The 18,717-nt window shown below is 55.8% G+C and overlaps 1 protein-coding gene across 1 annotated transcript; it reads left to right on the top strand.

Moving 5' to 3' along the window:
- The first annotated feature begins 1,765 nt into the window (after positions 1–1,765).
- SLC4A9 (solute carrier family 4 member 9) lies at positions 1,766–18,188 on the top strand. The gene is made up of 21 exons (XM_065734375.1): positions 1,766–2,028; positions 3,448–3,608; positions 3,783–3,926; positions 4,029–4,090; positions 4,424–4,581; positions 5,117–5,204; positions 5,501–5,655; positions 6,256–6,372; positions 6,568–6,742; positions 7,614–7,747; positions 7,872–8,143; positions 9,758–9,813; positions 9,929–10,111; positions 10,245–10,358; positions 11,664–11,825; positions 12,626–12,804; positions 12,999–13,071; positions 16,243–16,311; positions 17,040–17,213; positions 17,345–17,503; positions 17,873–18,188. The coding sequence occupies exons 1-21, from the start codon at positions 1,766–1,768 to the stop codon at positions 17,921–17,923; spliced, it is 2,949 nt and encodes a 982-aa protein (XP_065590447.1). The 3' UTR covers positions 17,924–18,188.
- The last annotated feature ends 529 nt before the right edge of the window (positions 18,189–18,717 follow it).

The raw sequence follows: 18,717 nt of genomic DNA, 5'->3' as shown, positions 1-18,717 counted from the left end.
GGCCTCACCAGTGCTGAGTACAAGGGGACAATTACTTCTCTGTTCCTAGAGAATCATAGAAGCATTAGGGCTGGAAAAGACCTCTGAGGTCACCAAGTCCAACTGTCAGCACATGCCTACCATGCCCACTAATCATGTTCTCAGTGCATGTTTCTGAAACACCTCCAGGGTCAGTGACTCCACTACCTCCCTGGGCAGCCTGTGCCTATGTATTACTTCTCTTTCAGAGAATAAATTTTTCCTAACACCCAAGCTGATCCTCCCCTGGAACAGTGTGAGGCCATCACCTCTCATCTTGTCACTGTCACCTGGGAGTAGAGTCCGGTTCCCGCCTCACTACAACTTCCTGTCAGGGAGCTTCAAGGAGCAATGAGGTCTTCCCTGAGCCTCCTCCAGACTGAGCAACCCTGGCTCCCTCAGTCACTGCCCACAGGACTTGTGCTTCACATGTGAGAGGAGCTCCTGTCTCTGCTCAGTACAGAGGGCCTGGTACATCCTAGGGGCCTGGGACCAGAGCCACCTCCCAGCCTCACCGTCAGGTCCAAAGCCCATTGAGCCTGAGCTGCAGTTTCTGCAAAGCAGATCTCAGCACACTTCAATCCAGTGTGTTCCCCTTTGGCACAAGAGCCAAAGTTTATGACCACCCATGCTGCCCTGAAATGTGATGTCTGCCACGCTGGTGCCTGGCTCCGTGCCAGGCTGCTCCCATCACTGGTTCCTGTGCTGGCTGGCTGGCTGCTTCCAGCACAAGCAGCCTGTGTTTGCTGGGGGGTTTGTGCTGCATGCTGTGGTGTTTACACTCTATACAATGAGGCTGTTTGTTTGCAAAGAGTGAAGGTAGCAAAGCCTGGCAGTGATGCACTCTGTGCAAGCAGGGACATGTGTTGTGGCAACATGGTGCACTCAACTCCATCCCACTCGGCCTGGCAGCATGGGCATCACTTAATGCTCTCAGCCCTTCTCTGGGCTGGGGCTGCCCCGGCTGCCAGCAGCAGGCTGCTAGGGTGGCAGTCTGAGGGGCTCCTTGCTGCCCTGGGAAAGCAGGCTGTCTTCTGCTTGCCCTTCCTGCCCCACTCAAGATTCCCTCAGCAGTGACACATCCCTCCTAGTCACACATCCTTACAGCCCAGTGACAGCAAGGAAAGTAACCATGCCACATCCCCCTGCCTCACCATTGCTGCCACAGGGTCATTTACTTCCCATCCCACGCCCTGACACTGCCATCAGAGATCCACTCTTGGCCTTGCCGTGTGCACTCCAAAGCCCTGTGAGGTTTGAGAGGGCTCGGAGCCACACTGGTTTTTCCCAGAGCACAAGTGCAGGTCGTGTCCAGCCTCAGAGGCAGGTGCAGGCGCTGGGGTGTGACATTTAGCCATGACAGTCAGACCTCATCCTCTTTGCCATAGTCACAGAGTAATCACAGATCACTAGATCATGCTCATGCCCCCTGCAGTGAGGCAGGTGGGTTGTGCTGTGCTGCCCACCAGCCCAAGGTTGATGCAGCTGGTGGCAGAGCTGGGATCCCTGAGTCTCTTGCCCCAGGTGGGCAGCTGGGGCAGCAGGAGCCACTGACACCAAGGCCTTCAGGGCTGGCCACTGTGTTTTGATAACACTATTTGGGGTTTGGCTCCTGGCTGTTGGTCTGTGGCCAGTTTGAACTTGCTCACAACTTTTATAAGGGTGTGATGAGCAAGGTGCTGCAAGTGCTGGCAGCTGCAGAAAGCAAGTACCCAGCAGTGCCTGTGGTTCCTGGCTGCTCCATAGAATGAGAGCTGAAGTGCCTGGGCCAGCCAGCATGGCTGCAGCTCCACAGCCTGGGCAGAGGGACTCTGAAACTGGCAGCTGTGAGCTCCCCCACACAGTGATTGGCAGCAGCATCTTCTCGTCGAGCATCTCCTCGGCAGCTGAGCGCATCGGTGCCATCCTGCAGCAGGAAGAAGTGGGGGACCAAAAGTGCCCACTGCTGTTCATCCAGCAAAACGAGCTGCTCAGCACCACGGCAGGCCTGGCATGGAGAGAGACGGCTAGGTAGGCAGTGGGCAGAGGGCAGGTCTTGGTGGCACACCAGCCTTGGGGGGTGCCCCAGGATCACCCTTCCCTGTGGGAGTGCTCAGTTTGCTTTGCTGCCTCCACTGTCCATGCTGTGCCTTGCGGGAAACTCTTCTTCCTGATTTTGAGTAACTCATTTCATGTGAAAGTTTCTGCCACCTGTGAGGGCATGGTGTCAGGCTGGGCACAAATGGTCACCCTGTCTTCAGACAGCATTCATATATTCTCTTAGTTCTGCTTCTGCATTCGCTGCTTCTCCAAGTCCTTGGCAGCAAGCCAATGGTGAGAGTGCTTCGCTGCCTGGCTGGGCAGAACTGAAAAGCACTGCGCTTTGGGAAATCGGCAGAGGACATCATGTGAGAGGTGGGCAGAAGGTTGTGCTCCGCAAGACATTTGCATCAGCTGTGAAGCCTGGGTGCAGTGTGAGTTGTCAGCAGTGATGGGCAGCTCTTCCTCAGGACAGGGAATGCATCCTTCCCACAAACCACTGGTGGGAAAGGAGGTGCACCACTCACCTCAGAGAAATGGAGCACTGCAGGTGTGAGAGGTCTGCAGGCATGATCCCAGTGCATGAACCTTGAAGCCCTAGGAGGTTGTATGGTTTCTTTTCCAGAGCAAGCAAGAGTGAAGTGTAAAAAAGGTTTGGCCAGGGGGCAGCACACCAGGGGTGGAGCTGGGCTGCAGTGGGAATGCCAGAGTGGAGTTTGAAAATGGCTCAAATGGTTGGGGCAGCAGGAGTCAGAAGCAGCCTGTTGGCAGAGCTGAGTGCCAGGAGGGCAGATGGAGCATAGGAAGGGCAATGGGATCCTGGGCAGAGGCACAGCAGTACCAGGTCCATCTAGTTCTGGTGTGGGGCAGGATCATGGCTGGGAAATGCCACCTCACCATGCTGCCCCTGTGCAGCTCTACAGGGATGCCTGAAGGAGACATAGAGATACATGCTGGCAGTTCCCATGCAGCAGTGGGCATGCCTGTGGGTCTGCAGCCAGAACCTGGCCTCCTCTCCCACTGCAGCTGTGCCCTGGGCCATGCCCTGGAGCCTGGCAGTGGGCTGCTCTGGGCCCTGCCCTGAGGAGTGGCCAGTGCTGCCCTTCAGGAGCTGCTGGGCACACTTGTCCCATACTGCACACCAGTGGGACAAAGAGAAGTTCTGTGCATGCTGCTCTGCAAAGATTTGGCACAGCCTGGCCATGGCAAACAGCTCCAAACACTTCTGACTATCAGCAAGCACTGCTGGCTGTGGGGCTGGGTGGAATCCCTCCAGCCAGGGGGGCAAAGCAAGGTGTGGGGCGGCAGGGCCCCACGCCCAAGCCAAGCTTAGGGATCTGTACTCCTGCTTCTGAGCACAGGACACAGAGCAGATATTCCCTGCTCCTGACTGCACTTCTCCCCGGGCAGGTGGATTAAATTTGAGGAGAAAGTAGAAGAAGGAGGGGAGCGCTGGAGCACGCCCCATGTCCCAGCACTCCACCTGCACAGCCTCTTTGAGCTGAGGACATGCCTGTGGAAGGGGACAGTGTTGCTGGATCTGTGTGCTCACAGTTTCAAGGAAATAATCGGTATGTGGGAAATGCAGAGAAATGCAATGGGATGCTCCTGGGACAGGAGCCAAGCCACCAGGACATCCTCAAAGCAGTGACAGAGGGTACCTGGATCTGCCAGCAAAGGGGGCTCTCCCCAGCAAAGCCCCATAGCTGGGCAGGGCTGGGGCTCAGTGCTGCCCTGTGTTGCAGAAAAAGCACTCTCTGCACAGCCTGAGGTATGGGAGCCCGGGCTGCAGGACCGTCTGTCAGCCCTGCTGCTCTGCCAGCCGCTGCACCAAACCACCACAGCCCCCCTGCGTGTGCTTACAGAGCTCAGCCTCACTCCCTGCAGAGGTACACCATGGCAGGAGCCAGCGTGCTGCTGCTGCCCCTGGGATGCGTACCGTGCTGACCTTTTGCTTGTGCATGTATTTTGGTGCTTCCATTTCTTTGCAGGGAAGACCAAATCCTGCCCTGAGCTCAGAACCCAGCTCTCAGAAACACCTCTCAAAGAGCAGGTAGGGTGGGAGGGGCTGGGCAGATGGATTGGGTCTCTGTGGGAGAAATAATTTTTCCAAGAAATGCATCAAATTCTATGTCTCAGATCCTAAGTGAGCTGAAAAACTGCCCACAGATGGCACAGAAAGGCTTTACAGATCAGGACCTGTGTCTGTTGCTGCAGGATGCAACCTCCCTGACATGTTCTCTGCTGGGGAGGCAGATTGTCCCTAGGCCACAGGGCCCACAGGAGGTGGCCTGGGGGGGGTCATAGTGTAGCTGGTAAGGCTGGAAGCTGGAGCTTGGTTTCAATTGGCTGACCCACACAGACCTGCCTTTCCATGTCCTTTCAGCTGAAAAACCGATTTAAGAAGAAGCTCCTTCCAGGGTCCGAAGTAGCCAGCATTATGGTTGGGGAAGTTGACTTTCTGAAGAAGCCATTTCCCGCTTTCATTCGCTTAAGAGAGGCTGTGACCCTTGGCTCACTGACTGAAGTTGCCCTCCCCAGCAGGTAACCAAAGCATGGCCAGTGGCCCTGCAGCCTACTCTGTTGCCAGTGTCCCTGCTACCTCCTGTGTCCCTTAAGCTTTGTACTTCAGAGCACAGAACAGCTATGTGGGCCCCACCAGTGGACAGACTTACATAGTAAAAGCAAAGGAGAAGACACCCAGAGCCACAAACAGAGCCTGCATGCAGTCCTGGGACCCCTACTCATTGCCTCTTCTCCAGCATCCTGTAGCACCTCAGGGGCACTGAGGATGAACGTAGGTCATTCCGAAAGTAACATCTCTTATTTATTTCCATGGAAACCACAGCAGATATGGAGAGCAGAATTACACTGATAGAGAAAATTCTTAGCTACAGAACACTATTTTCCAGTACAGTCACCACCATTAGCTGATTTGCGCAGATGAGCCCACCGACTTCCCATATGCTTAACAGACCGCCTGCAGAGCATCCAGCAGCACACTGCCTGCCCTCAAAAGGAACTCCCTGGGAGAAGCTTCTGGAATAGCAATGCTCATGGCTTGCTGTCTTGTCTGCAGGTTTCTTTTCATTCTGCTGGGCCCCCAAGCCAAAGCGAAAGCCTACCATGAGATTGGAAGGGCTATGGCCACGCTGCTGACAGATGAGGTGAGCCTAACACAGCAGCTGTCCTGAGCACACACCAGCAGAATAGGACCTTGAGCTGAGGACACCGACGCTTCTCTTCTCTGCAGGCTGCAGCAGAGGAGTCAGAGGACAGGGTGGGCTGGCAGCCTCCCCAGCCCAGGGTCCTAGATAACAAAGATAACAAAGAATTTCGGTGGTAATAAGGTTTAAGCACACCCATTGCAACAAACTGAATGGGCGATATCTACAGACAGGGAGAAAGGCTCTGATTAGCTGAATGCAGGGTTTTGTGGCTAATTCACTGCCTCTCACCACAGCTCTTCCAAAGGGTTGCCCAGCAGGCTAAGCACCGAGAAGACCTCATTGCAGGGATTGATGAGTTTCTGGATGAGCTGACTGTGCTTCCTCCTGGGAAATGGGATCCCAGTGACCGAATTTCTCCACCAAGCTGCTTGTTGTCCCCAAACAAGAGGTATCCTGGGGGGAAGGGTCCCCACAGCCTTTGCTGGCTCCTGTGGAGGGTCCCAGTTGGAGACCCCTGCTGCAAGCCTGTGATGCTGAAATCATAGAATCATAGAATGGTTTGAGTTGGAAGAGACCTTTAGGAAATCTGGGTCTCAAAGGAGCCAGCCTTTGTCAGTGAAGTGTTCCTGGCCAAGCCCCTTCACAGCTCCAGCTATGGGCCCTGGTGCTGTTAGTTCTGTGTTCCCACTTGGATCTTGCCAGTGAGGGAGTGCCAAAACCATCCTATGCAGCATTCAAGCAAGAGCTGCTGGGAACGTGGGGCCTCAGCACCTTCCAGCAGGACACCTCCTGCTCTGCCCAGCTCCTCTTCCAGAACTGCTCTGTATGGGGTTGAATTCAGGAGCTGCCCTGCCAGCTGGTAGAGATTTCTTGTCCTCATCCCACCCCGCCCCCCACCCCCCACTCATTGCCCCGGAATACACCAAGTCCCTCCAGCTCTGTCCCCTTTCCTCCTCCCTGTCCCCTGATAGCATCTTCTTGATGCACTGATGTCCCGAGGGCTCTGGTCTGCAACCCACCTGCTCAGGCTCCCCTGGCTCTGCCTCAGGATCTCCATGCGCTTGTGGGAGAGGAAATCTCACTGCAATGGAAACACAATTGCTGCTGAGGACAGACCCAGCCTGACTCATCCACATACCAGTGAGGAGCTGGAGAGGACAGGAAGGTCAGTGCATGCAGATGCATTATGAAGCAAGGTGAGGTTTTGCCTGTTACATCAGTACTGGCTCTGCTGGGCCACCACCTCCAACCAGCACTGGCTAGTGATTCCAAGGTAGGGACTCTCTGCTCTCTGCTGGTGGCCATGGCCAGCTGGAGGGTGCTCAGAGCCCTGCTGCCTCTTCTCTCTGGGCTGCTGCAGGCTTTTTGGGGGGCTGCTCCGAGACATCCGAAGGAAGGCACATTGGTATCGCAGTGATTTCTCTGATGCCATGCACATCCAGTGCCTCTCAGCAGTTCTCTACATCTACCTGGCGACGGTCACCAATGCCATCACCTTTGGGGGCATGCTGGGGGATGCAACGGCCAACATGCAGGTCAGTGTGCCTTGGGGCATCAAGTTGGGTATGGGCTGTGCTATAGGACAGTGGGGTATGTGGGGTTTGCCAGCACTCCTCACAGCAGGGCTGCCTGGAGAGTGCCACATGGAGCTCCCTGTTCATGTACTGCTCACCCAGGCTACAGGGCCTCCTGCATCACTGCTCTCTATTGGCACCCCCAGAGCACTGGCTAGGCCTGAGCAATTGTAGTGCTCAAACCCCTCCCTGCTGTCCAGTGCCCTGATGCTCAGCCAGGACCCTGCATCCTGTTCTGCAGGGGGATGAAGGAAGGAGGCTGCTCTAAGCATGGCTTGCAGGCACAGGCAGGGCTGGTAGTGTACTGGGGTGCTAAGCAGACTTCAGTGAGCTGTGGTCCCTGGTGTAGCCCCACTTCTGCAGCTCTATGCCTGGGATGCATGAGGACCTGGGACCACTGCTGGGCTGGCTTTTGTGACAGCTTGAGTGTGGAGTTCAGGGGTGACTCCTGAAGGAGGGCTGGCTTCTCAAAGCACCAGTCAGGTTCCTTTCTCCCTTCTTCAGCTTGACATGCTGACATCACTTGTGGTTGGGGTGATGTTACCTGTAGTCAGGTTGACAGTCCCTGCAGCTGCAGCCCCAGGCTTCCTGTTTCACCTTGCTGTGGCTACAGCTCTGAATGCTTGGAGCAGAGCAGGGCCCCACAGGTTCTCCCCAAACAGAGTCACCTCACACCTGTAGCCAGTGCCAGGCCCACATGCCCTGTGTCCCCTCCCGCCTGCCTGTGGTGCTGTCACCCTGCCACCTGTCCTTCTTCTGGCTTCATCAGGCTGACAGCACCTGTGTGCTGTCCCCCTAGCTGGTCCTGGCATCCCATCTCTCTGCATTGCAGGGTGTGCTGGAGAGCTTCCTGGGCACTGCCTTCAGTGGCTCCATCTTCTGCCTCTTCTCTGGCCAGCCCCTGACCATCCTGAGCAGCACTGGCCCGGTTCTAGTCTTTGAGCGCCTCCTTTTCTCCTTCAGCGAGTAAGAACTGTTTGGGGCATCTCCTCAGATTGCAGCCCCCAGCTGCACTATCCCTGGGCTGGGCACAGGCTGCCTTCACATGGCTGAGTGCCATAGTGAGGGTCTGGGCCACTGTCCCCACCAGGGACTATGGTCTGGACTATCTGGAGTTTCGCCTTTGGATTGGGCTCTGGGTGGCCTTTTTTGGCTTGATTTTGGTGGCCACTGAAGCAAGTCACCTGGTGCAGTACTTCACCCGCTTCACTGAGGAAGGTTTCTGCGCCCTCATCAGTCTGATCTTCATCTATGACTCCCTAAAGAAGATGCTGAGCCTGGCAGAAGCCTTCCCTATCAACTGGCACTACCGGGCTGATGATGTGACCTTGTACAGCTGCACCTGCAACTTGTCTGACCCAGGTGAGTGCAAGTTGCCTGCCACAACTCCTGCCCACATGCTCGGCATAGCCCTTGGGCTGAGTCCCTGCACAATGCTGGTGGGTAGAGCACCAGGCCATGCTCACGGGGCTGTGCCTTCACAGGGACAGAGCCCCAGCATGGCAGCCTCGATGCTACCTGCTGTGCGTTGGCCTCCTCAGAGTGGCACAGGGTAGATGAAGGCTATGGGCATGGCAGGGGGTGATGTCCCAGGCACCACAGGGGCTAACTGTGGCCCCAAGGAGCACTGCAGTCCTTGAGAAAACAGAGAGATGTCTAGCTCAAGGATGCCTCACAGCCAGAGGGGAAAGAGGCTGCTCAATCTCACCCTTGCCTGCCCAGCCATATTGGCACCTGGTGCTCCCTCGTGGCCCTGGACATCTTCACACCTTACTTAGGTGCAGGCATTAGAATCAACTGCAGGAAAATGTCATCTCGTCCCGCCCCTGTACTTGCCTAGCCAGACCTTTCCCAGTGGATTGCAGGAAATACTGTACTGTCACTGATGACAGCCCATTGGCATGGCCTTTGCCCTGCACCAGAGACTCCTTGTGAGCCTCTTTGCGCTGCAGGGCTGGTGTCAGGACAGGGACACCAATCTGTGTCCCTAGGGATGGAGTGTCCTGATGAGCACAGCCTAACTTCCAGTGCCTAGTACAAGTCTGCCACTAGCGTCCCCAAGCATACCCTGTCCCCTGCTTGTGACCCCAGAGCAGGCTGCTCCCAAAGGCTTTTCCCTTTTTTGGGAGTGGCACTGCTTGTCCCTCTCTGCTCCCCTCCCTCTGCCTCCTGACTCAGGCAGGGACAGAGACCTGCAGTAGCCTGGGACTGTGCTCCTGGTGCCTTAGCAGTGCTGTGAGTGGGGTGAGCTGCTCATCTGCAGCTTGAGGCCAGGGGATGTGGGGCACTGGAACTGAGGAGTTCAGCAGACCATGCAGCACCTCAAAAGGTTTTCTATGTAGTCTATAATTCTGGTCTATAATACAGAGAGTGTTTCATAGGATCTGAACAAGATGTGTCTCTGCTTCCATGATCACCATGTCTGCAGGACCACTGTGACAGTGGAGCCATGGCACTGTGCGTCAGAAGCACCAGTGCTAGACAGATCTTGGTGCTGCTGTTGACTGTTAGCATGCTGAAGCTTCAGCCAAAAACTTTCCAAGCCTTTATGACCCCCAAGGACAACTTTGGTCTGGAAAATATTACCCTGAAGGACTGAAGTTTGGCCCACTTCAGGACAGCTGGAAATGGGCTGTGGGAAGAACTGAGGAAGGACTATTTTAGCATGGCAGCAAGCATGGGACAACAGTGAAGAACCATGAAGGATGTGAGGAAGCTTTGCAAGGTCTGCGAGGGGCTGGGCCAGGGACCTGGAAACCATGACTCTGGTGCTGCCCAGAGCATCCACCTGCAGGCCAGGCTCTCCTGCTCCTCAGTGTCATTCCCATGCCTCAGGAGTCCTACATGGCCCCACCTGGGTAGCCAAGCTAGCTCAGGACTCTTGGGAATATTTTGGAAACAGGGTACTGGCTGCTTGGTGCCCAGCTCCTCAGCCCCATGGCTGCTGGGGCACTGACTCCCTCAATTGCTTTGCAGGCCACGTCTTAGAAGGCAACAACACGCTGTTTTCTCCACCTACAGCCCTGCAGCAGGTACAGACCCTTCTCCTGGGAGGGGACACAGAACACCAGGCTGCCCATACTGGCCCTTTGGCTCCAGTGCCACATCCCTGGCATGTTTCCTTACCTTTGTCCCACATCCCCACAGCCTCCTGCAGCCTCAGCTGCACTGAACCGGGCCCAGTGCCTGGGCCAAGGAGGCCACCTCCTGGGGACCAGCTGCCAGTATGTGCCTGACATTGCTCTTCTGTCCTTCCTCCTCTTTGGAGGCACCTTCATCTGCTGCACCATGCTTAAGCACTTCAAGAGCAGCCGCTACTTCCCCACAGGGGTGAGTGCCCCCTGGTCACCCGGCTGGATCTGGGGTGTTATTGGGGCTGTGCAGATGGTCTCTCTGCCACTGCTGCCTGGGAATGGTTCCTGGCCAGCGTGGGTGAAAGCCTCCCATGTCTGTGGCATTGCAGCTTCGGAAGCTGGTGAGTGACTTCTCCATCATCCTGGCCATCCTCATCTTCTGTGCCATTGATGCAGCCCTTGGCCTGGAGACCCCCAAGCTCCTGGTTCCCAGAGAGTTGCAGGTGACTGACAGACGAGGGACCTTGGGGCACTTCAAAAGAACAGCTGGCTCAGCAGAGAGCCTCACGCTGGTTGGGTGGCTGGGCTGAGCCATCAGGGCAGGGGCTGTTGTGGCTCATGTGAAGCCTTGAGCACAGCCTGGAGGAAGGAGGATTTGTAGGAGAACAGAGCCTTTGCTTGAACTTGCCTGCTCTTGGCCAGCCTGGGCACATCCCAAGCACGCTATGGGTGTGTAAGGGCTCACCCTTGCCGGCAGGATACTGCCAGTTCATCTTCCCAGCTTGTGAACTGTCTCCAGCATTGTCTCACCTATTATGGACGTCTTGGAGCTCTTCTCCATGGAGAAGTCTCCAAGGAGACAGTGGACTTCCTGGCAGAACTGGTGTCTGCCCTTCATGCCCCCAGCCCAGCCAGACCCAGTGCAAGGCAAGGAGGGCTGGCCAGTACTGCAAGCACACTCAGGCTAGATGGCAAGCCTGATGATGCACCGTAAAATTTGCTATGCAGTGCCACCAGGAGCTTGCCTCCTCACCTCTCCCCACAAACAGCCTGGCTGTGCCTGGCTCCCCAGCCACCCTTCCCCAAGTCCCACTGTGCTGCCAGACTGGTGTGCCCTGGCTGGACATTGAAAGCTTTGCTGGTGAGTAGGCCTGCATCCTCTGCAGAATCTGCTCCACACTACTGCTGTCTTTGCCACTGATGTGGTGTGGGTGGAAATACGCAGGTGGACTTGTTGGCATGACTGTCCTGCAGCCCTTCAGCCCTATACTTCTGCCCCATTGCATACAAGAGGTTGAGCCACAGACAATCCTGTGGTCTGTAAACAGCCTGGTCTGGTCCTGCTCATGCAGGACAACCTTACACTACAGCTTATGTTGAAGAAGGAGTTGTGAGCTCAAGTCCGGACCTGGGCTCCCCACCCTGGGTGTGGAGAGGGATTGGCAGAGATCAGTCTCTGCTTCTTCCATGAGCTGGGCTGTAGTCCATGTATGCTGCTGCCTGCTTGGGCTCTGCAGTATCCCCTCTTCCACCCACAGCTCAAATGTTGCCCCTGCAGCTCACCCAGGAGGGCACATGCTGTTCTAGGTGTGCCCAGTTCCCAGTACCAGCTCATGGTGCTCAGGAATAAGCCCTGCTGCAGCAGGTGTCCTTGTAGGCAGCTGGGTTAGTCACACTCCCAAGGAAGGAGCATCCAAGGGCATCCATGCTGATCCAGCTTTTGTGCCCATGGGCTGGTCCTTTCTCCCTGCTGCCTTGCAGGCCCTGTAGGCACACATTGGCTGGCATGACCCTTCTGCCTTTTGCAGCCCACGAATCCTATGAGGGGCTGGATTGTGTTTCCCTTTGGAGCCAACCCCTGGTGGATCTGCCTGGCATCTGTGGTACCTGCCATCCTTGTCACCATCCTCATTTTCATGGACCAGCAGATCACAGCTGTCATTCTTAACCGCAAGGAATACAAGCTTCAGGTGAGCAGGGCCCAGGGGTGGAGGGACTGGCAGCAGACAGGAGGCACTGTTCTACCCTGTGTGTGAGCCCTGGGCCAGGCTGGGGAGCCAGGGGGGAAGCTGGCATTGGCAGTGCCAGTGTCTTAGTGTGTTGGCACCTTCAGAAGCTCAGCTGTTGCCAAGCAGGAGGCAGTGGGACTTGCTGCTTTGGGGGTGTCAGCCCTCCCACCAGCTGTGGGGGTGCCCCACAGCCTCTCCCTCTGTGGGCATCCCCGCCATACCTCCATTGCCCACTGCAGGAGGGGCTGTGAGTAGGCCTTGGTGGGGGATAGCCAGCAGAGGACATTGCTGGGACAAGCCAGCTGCAGGCTGTGGACATCCTCAGGGCTGAGAAGCGTCATGGCTGATCACCAAGGGAGTGCAAATATCAGGCTGTAGGCTGGGCCTTGGTTGTTTTTGACTCCATATGAAGGTTTAAGATATTTGCAAATGCTCTCAGATACATGCAGGACATGGCAGGGCTCCTGCCACACATCTGGCCAGGACATATGGCTCATCCTGTCACAGTGAGCTGTGGGGAATAGATGTGGCTCTGCAGGGCTGAGGGACAATGCTCATGGCAGAGTTAGGCAAGATATCACTCACTGGCCTTGCCAAGCTGCTCATCCCTGGTTTCCTACTACATCCAATGCCTGCTCTGATGGTCCGCAGTTGCCCAGGGCCTGCTGTTCTCTGGGACAGCATCCTGTCCCCATCACAGTGGAAGGGCCTCCCAGTGCTGTCATGGCTTGCTCCTGACCTTGATGCCTCCCTCGTTGCAGAAAGGGGCAGGCTTTCACCTGGACTTCCTCTGCGTCTCACTCCTGATGATCATAACCTCTGTGATGGGCCTCCCCTGGTACGTGTCAGCCACTGTCATCTCCCTGGCACACATGGAGAGCCTCAGGAAGGAGAGCACTGCCTCAGCTCCAGGCGAGCAGCCCGAGTTCCTGGGCATCAGGTATGGCCTGAGCTCTGCTACACAGTGAGCTGCTTCCCATCTGGGCAGGAGCTCTCACTCTGAAGGACTCCTGCACCTCTCCTGCCCTCATCAGTGGCATCAGGGGACAGGCTGCTGCCCACACAGGCTGATGGGAGCTGTGGGTGCGTGGGAGAGCCTGGACACTCCTGCGATGCCTGCACTGCTGCCCACAGGGAGCAGAGGCTGACCGGCCTGGTGGTCTTCATCCTGACGGGAATCTCTGTCTTCATGGCACCCATTCTCAAGGTATGGAAATTAGCTCCCGGTGTTGGACTCTGGATGCCTTCACCTCCTTTCTGAATTGGGCAGGGTGCACTGAAATCTAAGGGTGGTTCCCAACCCTGTTGCCCCTCTAGCTGCTGCACAGGGAGATCCACCCAACAAGGAGCACTGCTCTGTGTGGGAAGGGGTTTGGCAAAGGGCAGAGGGATTGGCCCAATTGCTGCAAGATGGCCCAAGCAGCCAGCTCATGGTCCCTTCCAGGAGCCAGTCCTGCCCCCTGCCACCTCCTGTCCCATCATCAGAGAAATGCCAACTTAATCCATCACTGCAGTGAGAGCAGCACAGCTCCTGGCTGTGTTTCCTGCCATACCTAGGTCACTTGTGAGTGTGGTCCCTTCTCCTCCAGTATCGTCTCTGTCCCCAGTCCTGAGGATTGCAGAGAATCTAGAGACCAAAACTTCCTGCTCCTTCCTTCACAATGTATGGTGAGAGCTGAGGCTGCCTGTGGGACTTCTGCTTGGAGCTTGGCCAATTGAGCTGTGCAAACATTTTTTGTAGCCTCAGGACCAGCACTGCCTCCCAGCTTGGGCAGGTGATGCATCTCAAGTGGCCATCTTCATGCCAGAGAACCTGATCAAACCCCAGGCATTCCCCACAGCTCCAGTGGGAGTTGGCAGGGAGCAGGTGACCCCCCTTGCCTGACCAGGCCTAGGAGAACAAACAAAACGTGCTGAGCAACATGATGATAGAAACCTGTCTGCACAGTGGGGAAATGTGCTTGTGAAAGAGGAGGTAGAACAGAAAGCAGCTCAGAGATGGCATGACCTGGAGGCAACGGCGATATGGACGCAACATCTGTCACCCCATTGATCACCAGGGTTGATTCAACTGATCTTGCTGGCTAGGTGTGTCTCCCCTTCCTCCCTCACCACTCTGTGTACATCTGTCCTGAAGCTGCATGCTCAGTCAAAGAGGATGGCCTTCCCTGATAAAGATGGTACTGTTCATTGCTTAAGGGTATATGGTAGCTGTGATCCCCTGCTAGAACCTTCAAAAGAGCTCAAGGTCCATTTGTAGGAGAACAAATCGGGGTACCCTACAAATGTAGGGTAGTCAAACTTCCAAGAGAGCAGACAAGTGAGGCACTGCATGGGGCAGTCTGCCATTGTAAAACCACCTGGACTACTACAAGTCCATGGGACCGGATGAGATGCAACCGAGGGTGCTGAGGGAGCTGGCAGATGTAACAGCCAAGCCACTTTCTATCATTTATCAGCATTCCTGGTCAACCAGATTTCCCAAGTGACTAGATGCTTGCCAATGTGACTTATCTACAAGAAGGGTCATAAAGAGGATCCAGGCCTATCAGCCTGACACTGGTGCCAAGAAAGGTTATGGAGTAGGTCATCTTGAGAGAGATCATGGCATGTGTGGGACAAGAGGGGGATCAGGCCTAGCCAGCATGGGTTCATGAAGGGCAGGTCCTGCTTGACCAACCTGATCTCCTTTTATGATTGGGTGACCCACCTGATGGATGAAGGAAAGGCTGTTGATGTAGTCTGCCTAGACTTCAGCAAAGCCTTTGATACCTGTCTCCCACTGTGTGCTCCTGTAGAAGCTAGCAGCCTGTGGCTTGGACAGATACACGGTAAAGAACTGGCTAGATGGCCAGGCCAAGAGAGTGGTGGTGAATAGAGTTAAATCCAGTTGGCAACTGGTCTCTCAAGTAGTGTTCCCCAGGGGTCAGTCCTGGGGTCTGTCCTGTTCAGTACCTTTACGGATGATCTGGATGAGGGCATCAAGTGCACCCTCAGTAAGTTTGCAGATGACACCAAGTTGGCAGCAGATGTCGGTCTGCCTGGGGGTGGGAAGGTACCCACTACAGAGCAATCTGGACAGGCTGGGTAGTTGGGTGAGGCCAATGGGATGAAGTTCAACAAGACCAAGAGCTGGGTCCTGTGCTTTAACCACAACAACCCCAGGCAACACTACAGGCTTGGGGCACAGTAGCTAGAAGACTGCGTGAAAGAAATGGACCTGGGGCTGTTGGTCAGTGCTTGGCTGAACATGAGCCAGCAGTGTGACCAAGGCAGCCAAGAAGGCCAAAATGGCATCCTGGCTTGTATCAAAAATAGTGCCACTAGCAGGAACATGAGATGGTAGTCTCCCTGTACTCAGCCCTGGTGAGGCTGCACCTTGAGAACTGTGTTTGGTGTTAGGCCCCTCACTACAAGAAAGACGTCAAGGCCCTGGAGCGTGTCCAGAGAAGGGCAATGAAACTGTGAGGGGTCTGGAGCACAAGTCTTACGAGGAGCAGCTGAGGGACTGACGGTTGTTCAGTCTGGAGAAGAGGAGGCTCCAGGGAAAACTTATTGCTCTCTACAGTTACATGAAGGGAGGTTCTGGTGAGGTGGGGATTGGCCTCTTCTCCCATGTAAATAGCAATAGGACAGAAGGAATGGCCTCATGTTGTGCCAAGGGAGATTCAGGTTGGACATTAGGAAATAATTCTTCTACGAGAGAGTTGTCAGGCACTGGGAAAGGCTGTGCAGGGAGGTGGTGGAAACGCTGTCCCTGGAGGTGTTCAAGAATTGTTTAGATACTGTACTGAGGGACGTGGTTTAGTGGGAAATACTGGTGATAGATGGACAGTTGGACTGGATGACCTTGGAGGTCATTTCCAACGTTGGTGATTCTGTGATTCTATGACCCTTCATCTGGCCTGCAGTCCCACACCATACCCATGTCAGACAAGGGACAGTTTGGTGTGCTGTTTCACAGAGCTGCCTGCTGCCTGCAGCTAGGTCCTTCAGTCACACATCCCAGGGCAAAGCATGCCTTTGCTTTGTGAGCCACTCCACTATTTATAAATCCAAAACTGTAAAACACATCTCCAAGTGCCTCCAGCCTGGGTTACTCCTAGCATGTGCTAGAAAGAGTGGCAAGCATCTCAGAGCTTGCACCCCTCTCTGAAGATGGTGGTGTCCTTGCATCAGTTCCCGTCATAGACAGGAACACAGCCAGGGTGTAAAGCCCTTGGAATCATAAGATAAGCAAAACCACCTGAAATGAAATTGTGCTATTGAAGTGAAGTAAACAAATGTTGAAGCCATATATACAGACTGGTTGTACAGGAGACACAGTTTAGAGAGAGCAAATTGCACCCTGCTGAAGCCTCACCCTGGTGTTTTGCAGTATATCCCGATGCCGGTGCTGTATGGGGTCTTCCTGCACATGGGAGTGGCGGCTCTGAACAGCATCCAGGTGAGTGGGTCTGCACAGAGCATGCCACTGGATTGCACTGGGATACTTGTGAGTTTTAGGGAGGAAGGGCTTCACTCAATACCAGCTCACACTGTGCAGCATGGCTCAGTGCCTGGAATTTGGACTTAGGATGGGGCAGAGGGAAGGTTCATAAGTTCATAAGTTCATAAGGTTGGAAAGGACCTATAAGATCATCTAGTCCAACCATGGTGAAGTGTCTGAGGTGCTGGAGAGCATGAATGACTCCTGCAGTGGTGGATCAGATGGTCTGAGAGAAGCAGAGGGTCCAACTGATGGCCCAGAGCAGCTCCCCACTGCTGCAGGATGTCCCTGCAACAGCTTTGATTTGCCAGCTCTGCCCTACCCCTGCAAAACTCTGGGCAGGGAGAATCCATGCTACAGAAAAAACTACCTCTTTTTTTCTTTTTTCTTTTCCTAAACATCTGCCTGGAATGAGCTCCTCTGAATTGAGGCAGCGGTGTGGCCATGGCCCAGGTCCTGTAGCAATGGTCAGATCAACTCCCTTTGCAACAGATCCCATAAGCAGCCCTAACAACAGCATGGAGTGGTAGGGCAGAGGGCTTGGTCTGCCTCAGGGGCAGTCTCTGGCACCCCTCTGTGTTAGGTAATGGGGTGGTCACAGCAGGGAGATAGGTGACAGCTAACTGGAAGTGTGTAAGCATCCCTTCCCTGTTCTGTGTGTGTAGACTTCTGTCCTCTCCCTGCAGTTCATGGACAGAGTGCGTCTGCTTCTGATGCCTGCAAAGCACCAGCCAGATCACCTCTACCTCCGCCACGTGCCGCTCCGCCGGGTGCACCTCTTCACCTTCATCCAGCTGCTGTGCCTGGCCATGCTCTGGGTCATCAAGTCCACCGCGGCTGCCATTGTTTTCCCAGTGATGGTAGTTACTCTTGGAACTAGGCTGGTTAAAACCCACTGACTGCACCCACATGGGGAGCACCACGTTGCCAGTTCCCAGGCCCCATCCCCAAGCACTGCACATTACTGACCTATGCTCTGCCCTGACCCCAGCTGCTGGCCCTGGTGGGGATCCGAAAGGCGCTTGAGCATATCTTCTCCCTGCATGACCTGAGCTGGCTGGACAACATCATGCCTGCAGCGGCCAGGAAGGAGGCAGAGGGGAAACTGCACAGGAAGCAGGAAGATCAGGAAAGCAATGCTGATGAAGGGGTGGGTGATTTCTGGGAGCTGTGCTCTTTTGCAGCTGTCCCTGGGGATGCCATGGTGCAGGGGCTGCACGTGGCTGAGGCACACAGCTCAGACAGCAGTCTGCCTGCCTGGAGAGGCAGGAACAGCAAACGGCCCCAGTATAAAGTGCCAAAAACAGATGGAACCACACCGGTGCTGTGGTGCTTGCATTTGGGGAGTGGCTATGGGAGCAGGGACAGCAGCAGAGCTGGGCTGTGGGCTCAGAACATCCTGTGCTGTGGTGATGCCCAGAAACAGGCCCAGCAGTGACCGGCTGGCTCCCATGGGCACAGCTGCTGGAGGGCAGCCGGGAGCACTGCCAACCGCATCACCCCCTCCCTTCTCCTCCAGGCTGAGCTGATGCATCGCCAGGGACCAGAGATCAACATCTCCGTGAACTAGTGCTGCGGCTGGGAGGCGGCAGAAGACCTGAAACAGGCTTGCTGCTCGCCTCCCGCTCACCACTGCCACAGGGCGCAGTGGCGGGCGCTTATCGCTTCCGCGTGGCAGCAGGACCCGCACCTGCGCTTGCCGCAATTCGTGCCGGGCTCCAGGTTCGGGCCGCTGTAGGTCCCACTTCGGTCACGACCCGGCCCTGGGCTTGCAGGTGCCGCGGCCCCGTGGCACGCTGGTGGATTGCAAAACTTGCCCGGATAATGACAGGTAATAGGCGTTTGAATAAACGGCGCTTCGACCCCGTGCCATTTCGCTAGCCTCTTCCTTCTGGAGGGAAAACCGCGCCAGACCCCGGCAAGAGTCACCCCCGCCCCCACGCGCGGCACTGACAGAGGCCACGTGGCCGCGCGGGTGTCGTCACCGGTGGAGCTGCGGGTGACCTGAGTGACAGCGCGCGGGGCCAATCGCGCCCTCCGTGGGGGCGGCGGGGCGGGCTGCTCGCGGCCGCGTTACGCGCGTTGACGGTCAGCGCCGCGCTCCAGTGGGCGCTCGAGGCCGGAGGGAGGCGTCAGCCTCAGCGATGACGGAGACCTTCGGAGGGCGGTGAAGGGGGGGGGAGGGCATAAGCTTGCGGCTGAAGCCAATCGGGCGCTGTCAAACAAACGCGCGTTGTGAGCGACGGGCCTTCTAGGCAACCAGAATCCCGGGTTCTCGTATTACCGTTGATCGACAGTCCAGTAGCCCAATTGGCACCTGAAACTCCGGCGGGACGCGTGATTGACGTTCCGAGTAGCCAATCG

Source organism: Cyrtonyx montezumae, unplaced genomic scaffold (assembly GCF_038088225.1).
Source record: "Cyrtonyx montezumae isolate F1298 unplaced genomic scaffold, pur_monq_1.0 scaffold_18, whole genome shotgun sequence".
Lineage (NCBI taxonomy): Eukaryota > Metazoa > Chordata > Aves > Galliformes > Odontophoridae > Cyrtonyx > Cyrtonyx montezumae.
Note: the sequence above shows the minus strand (reverse complement) of the source record. Positions and strands in the feature narration are given on the sequence as shown.

Bases quoted from the DNA above. Each gene is read 5' to 3' on its own strand.
- SLC4A9 (XM_065734375.1), top strand. From the start codon at position 1,766: ATGAGAGCTGAAGTGCCTGGGCCAGCCAGCATGGCTGCAGCTCCACAG. The intron at 4,091-4,423 runs GTAGGGTGGGAG...ATGTCCTTTCAG, and splicing joins AAACACCTCTCAAAGAGCAG to CTGAAAAACCGATTTAAGAA. The intron at 17,214-17,344 runs GTAGTTACTCTT...CCCTGACCCCAG, and splicing joins CCATTGTTTTCCCAGTGATG to CTGCTGGCCCTGGTGGGGAT.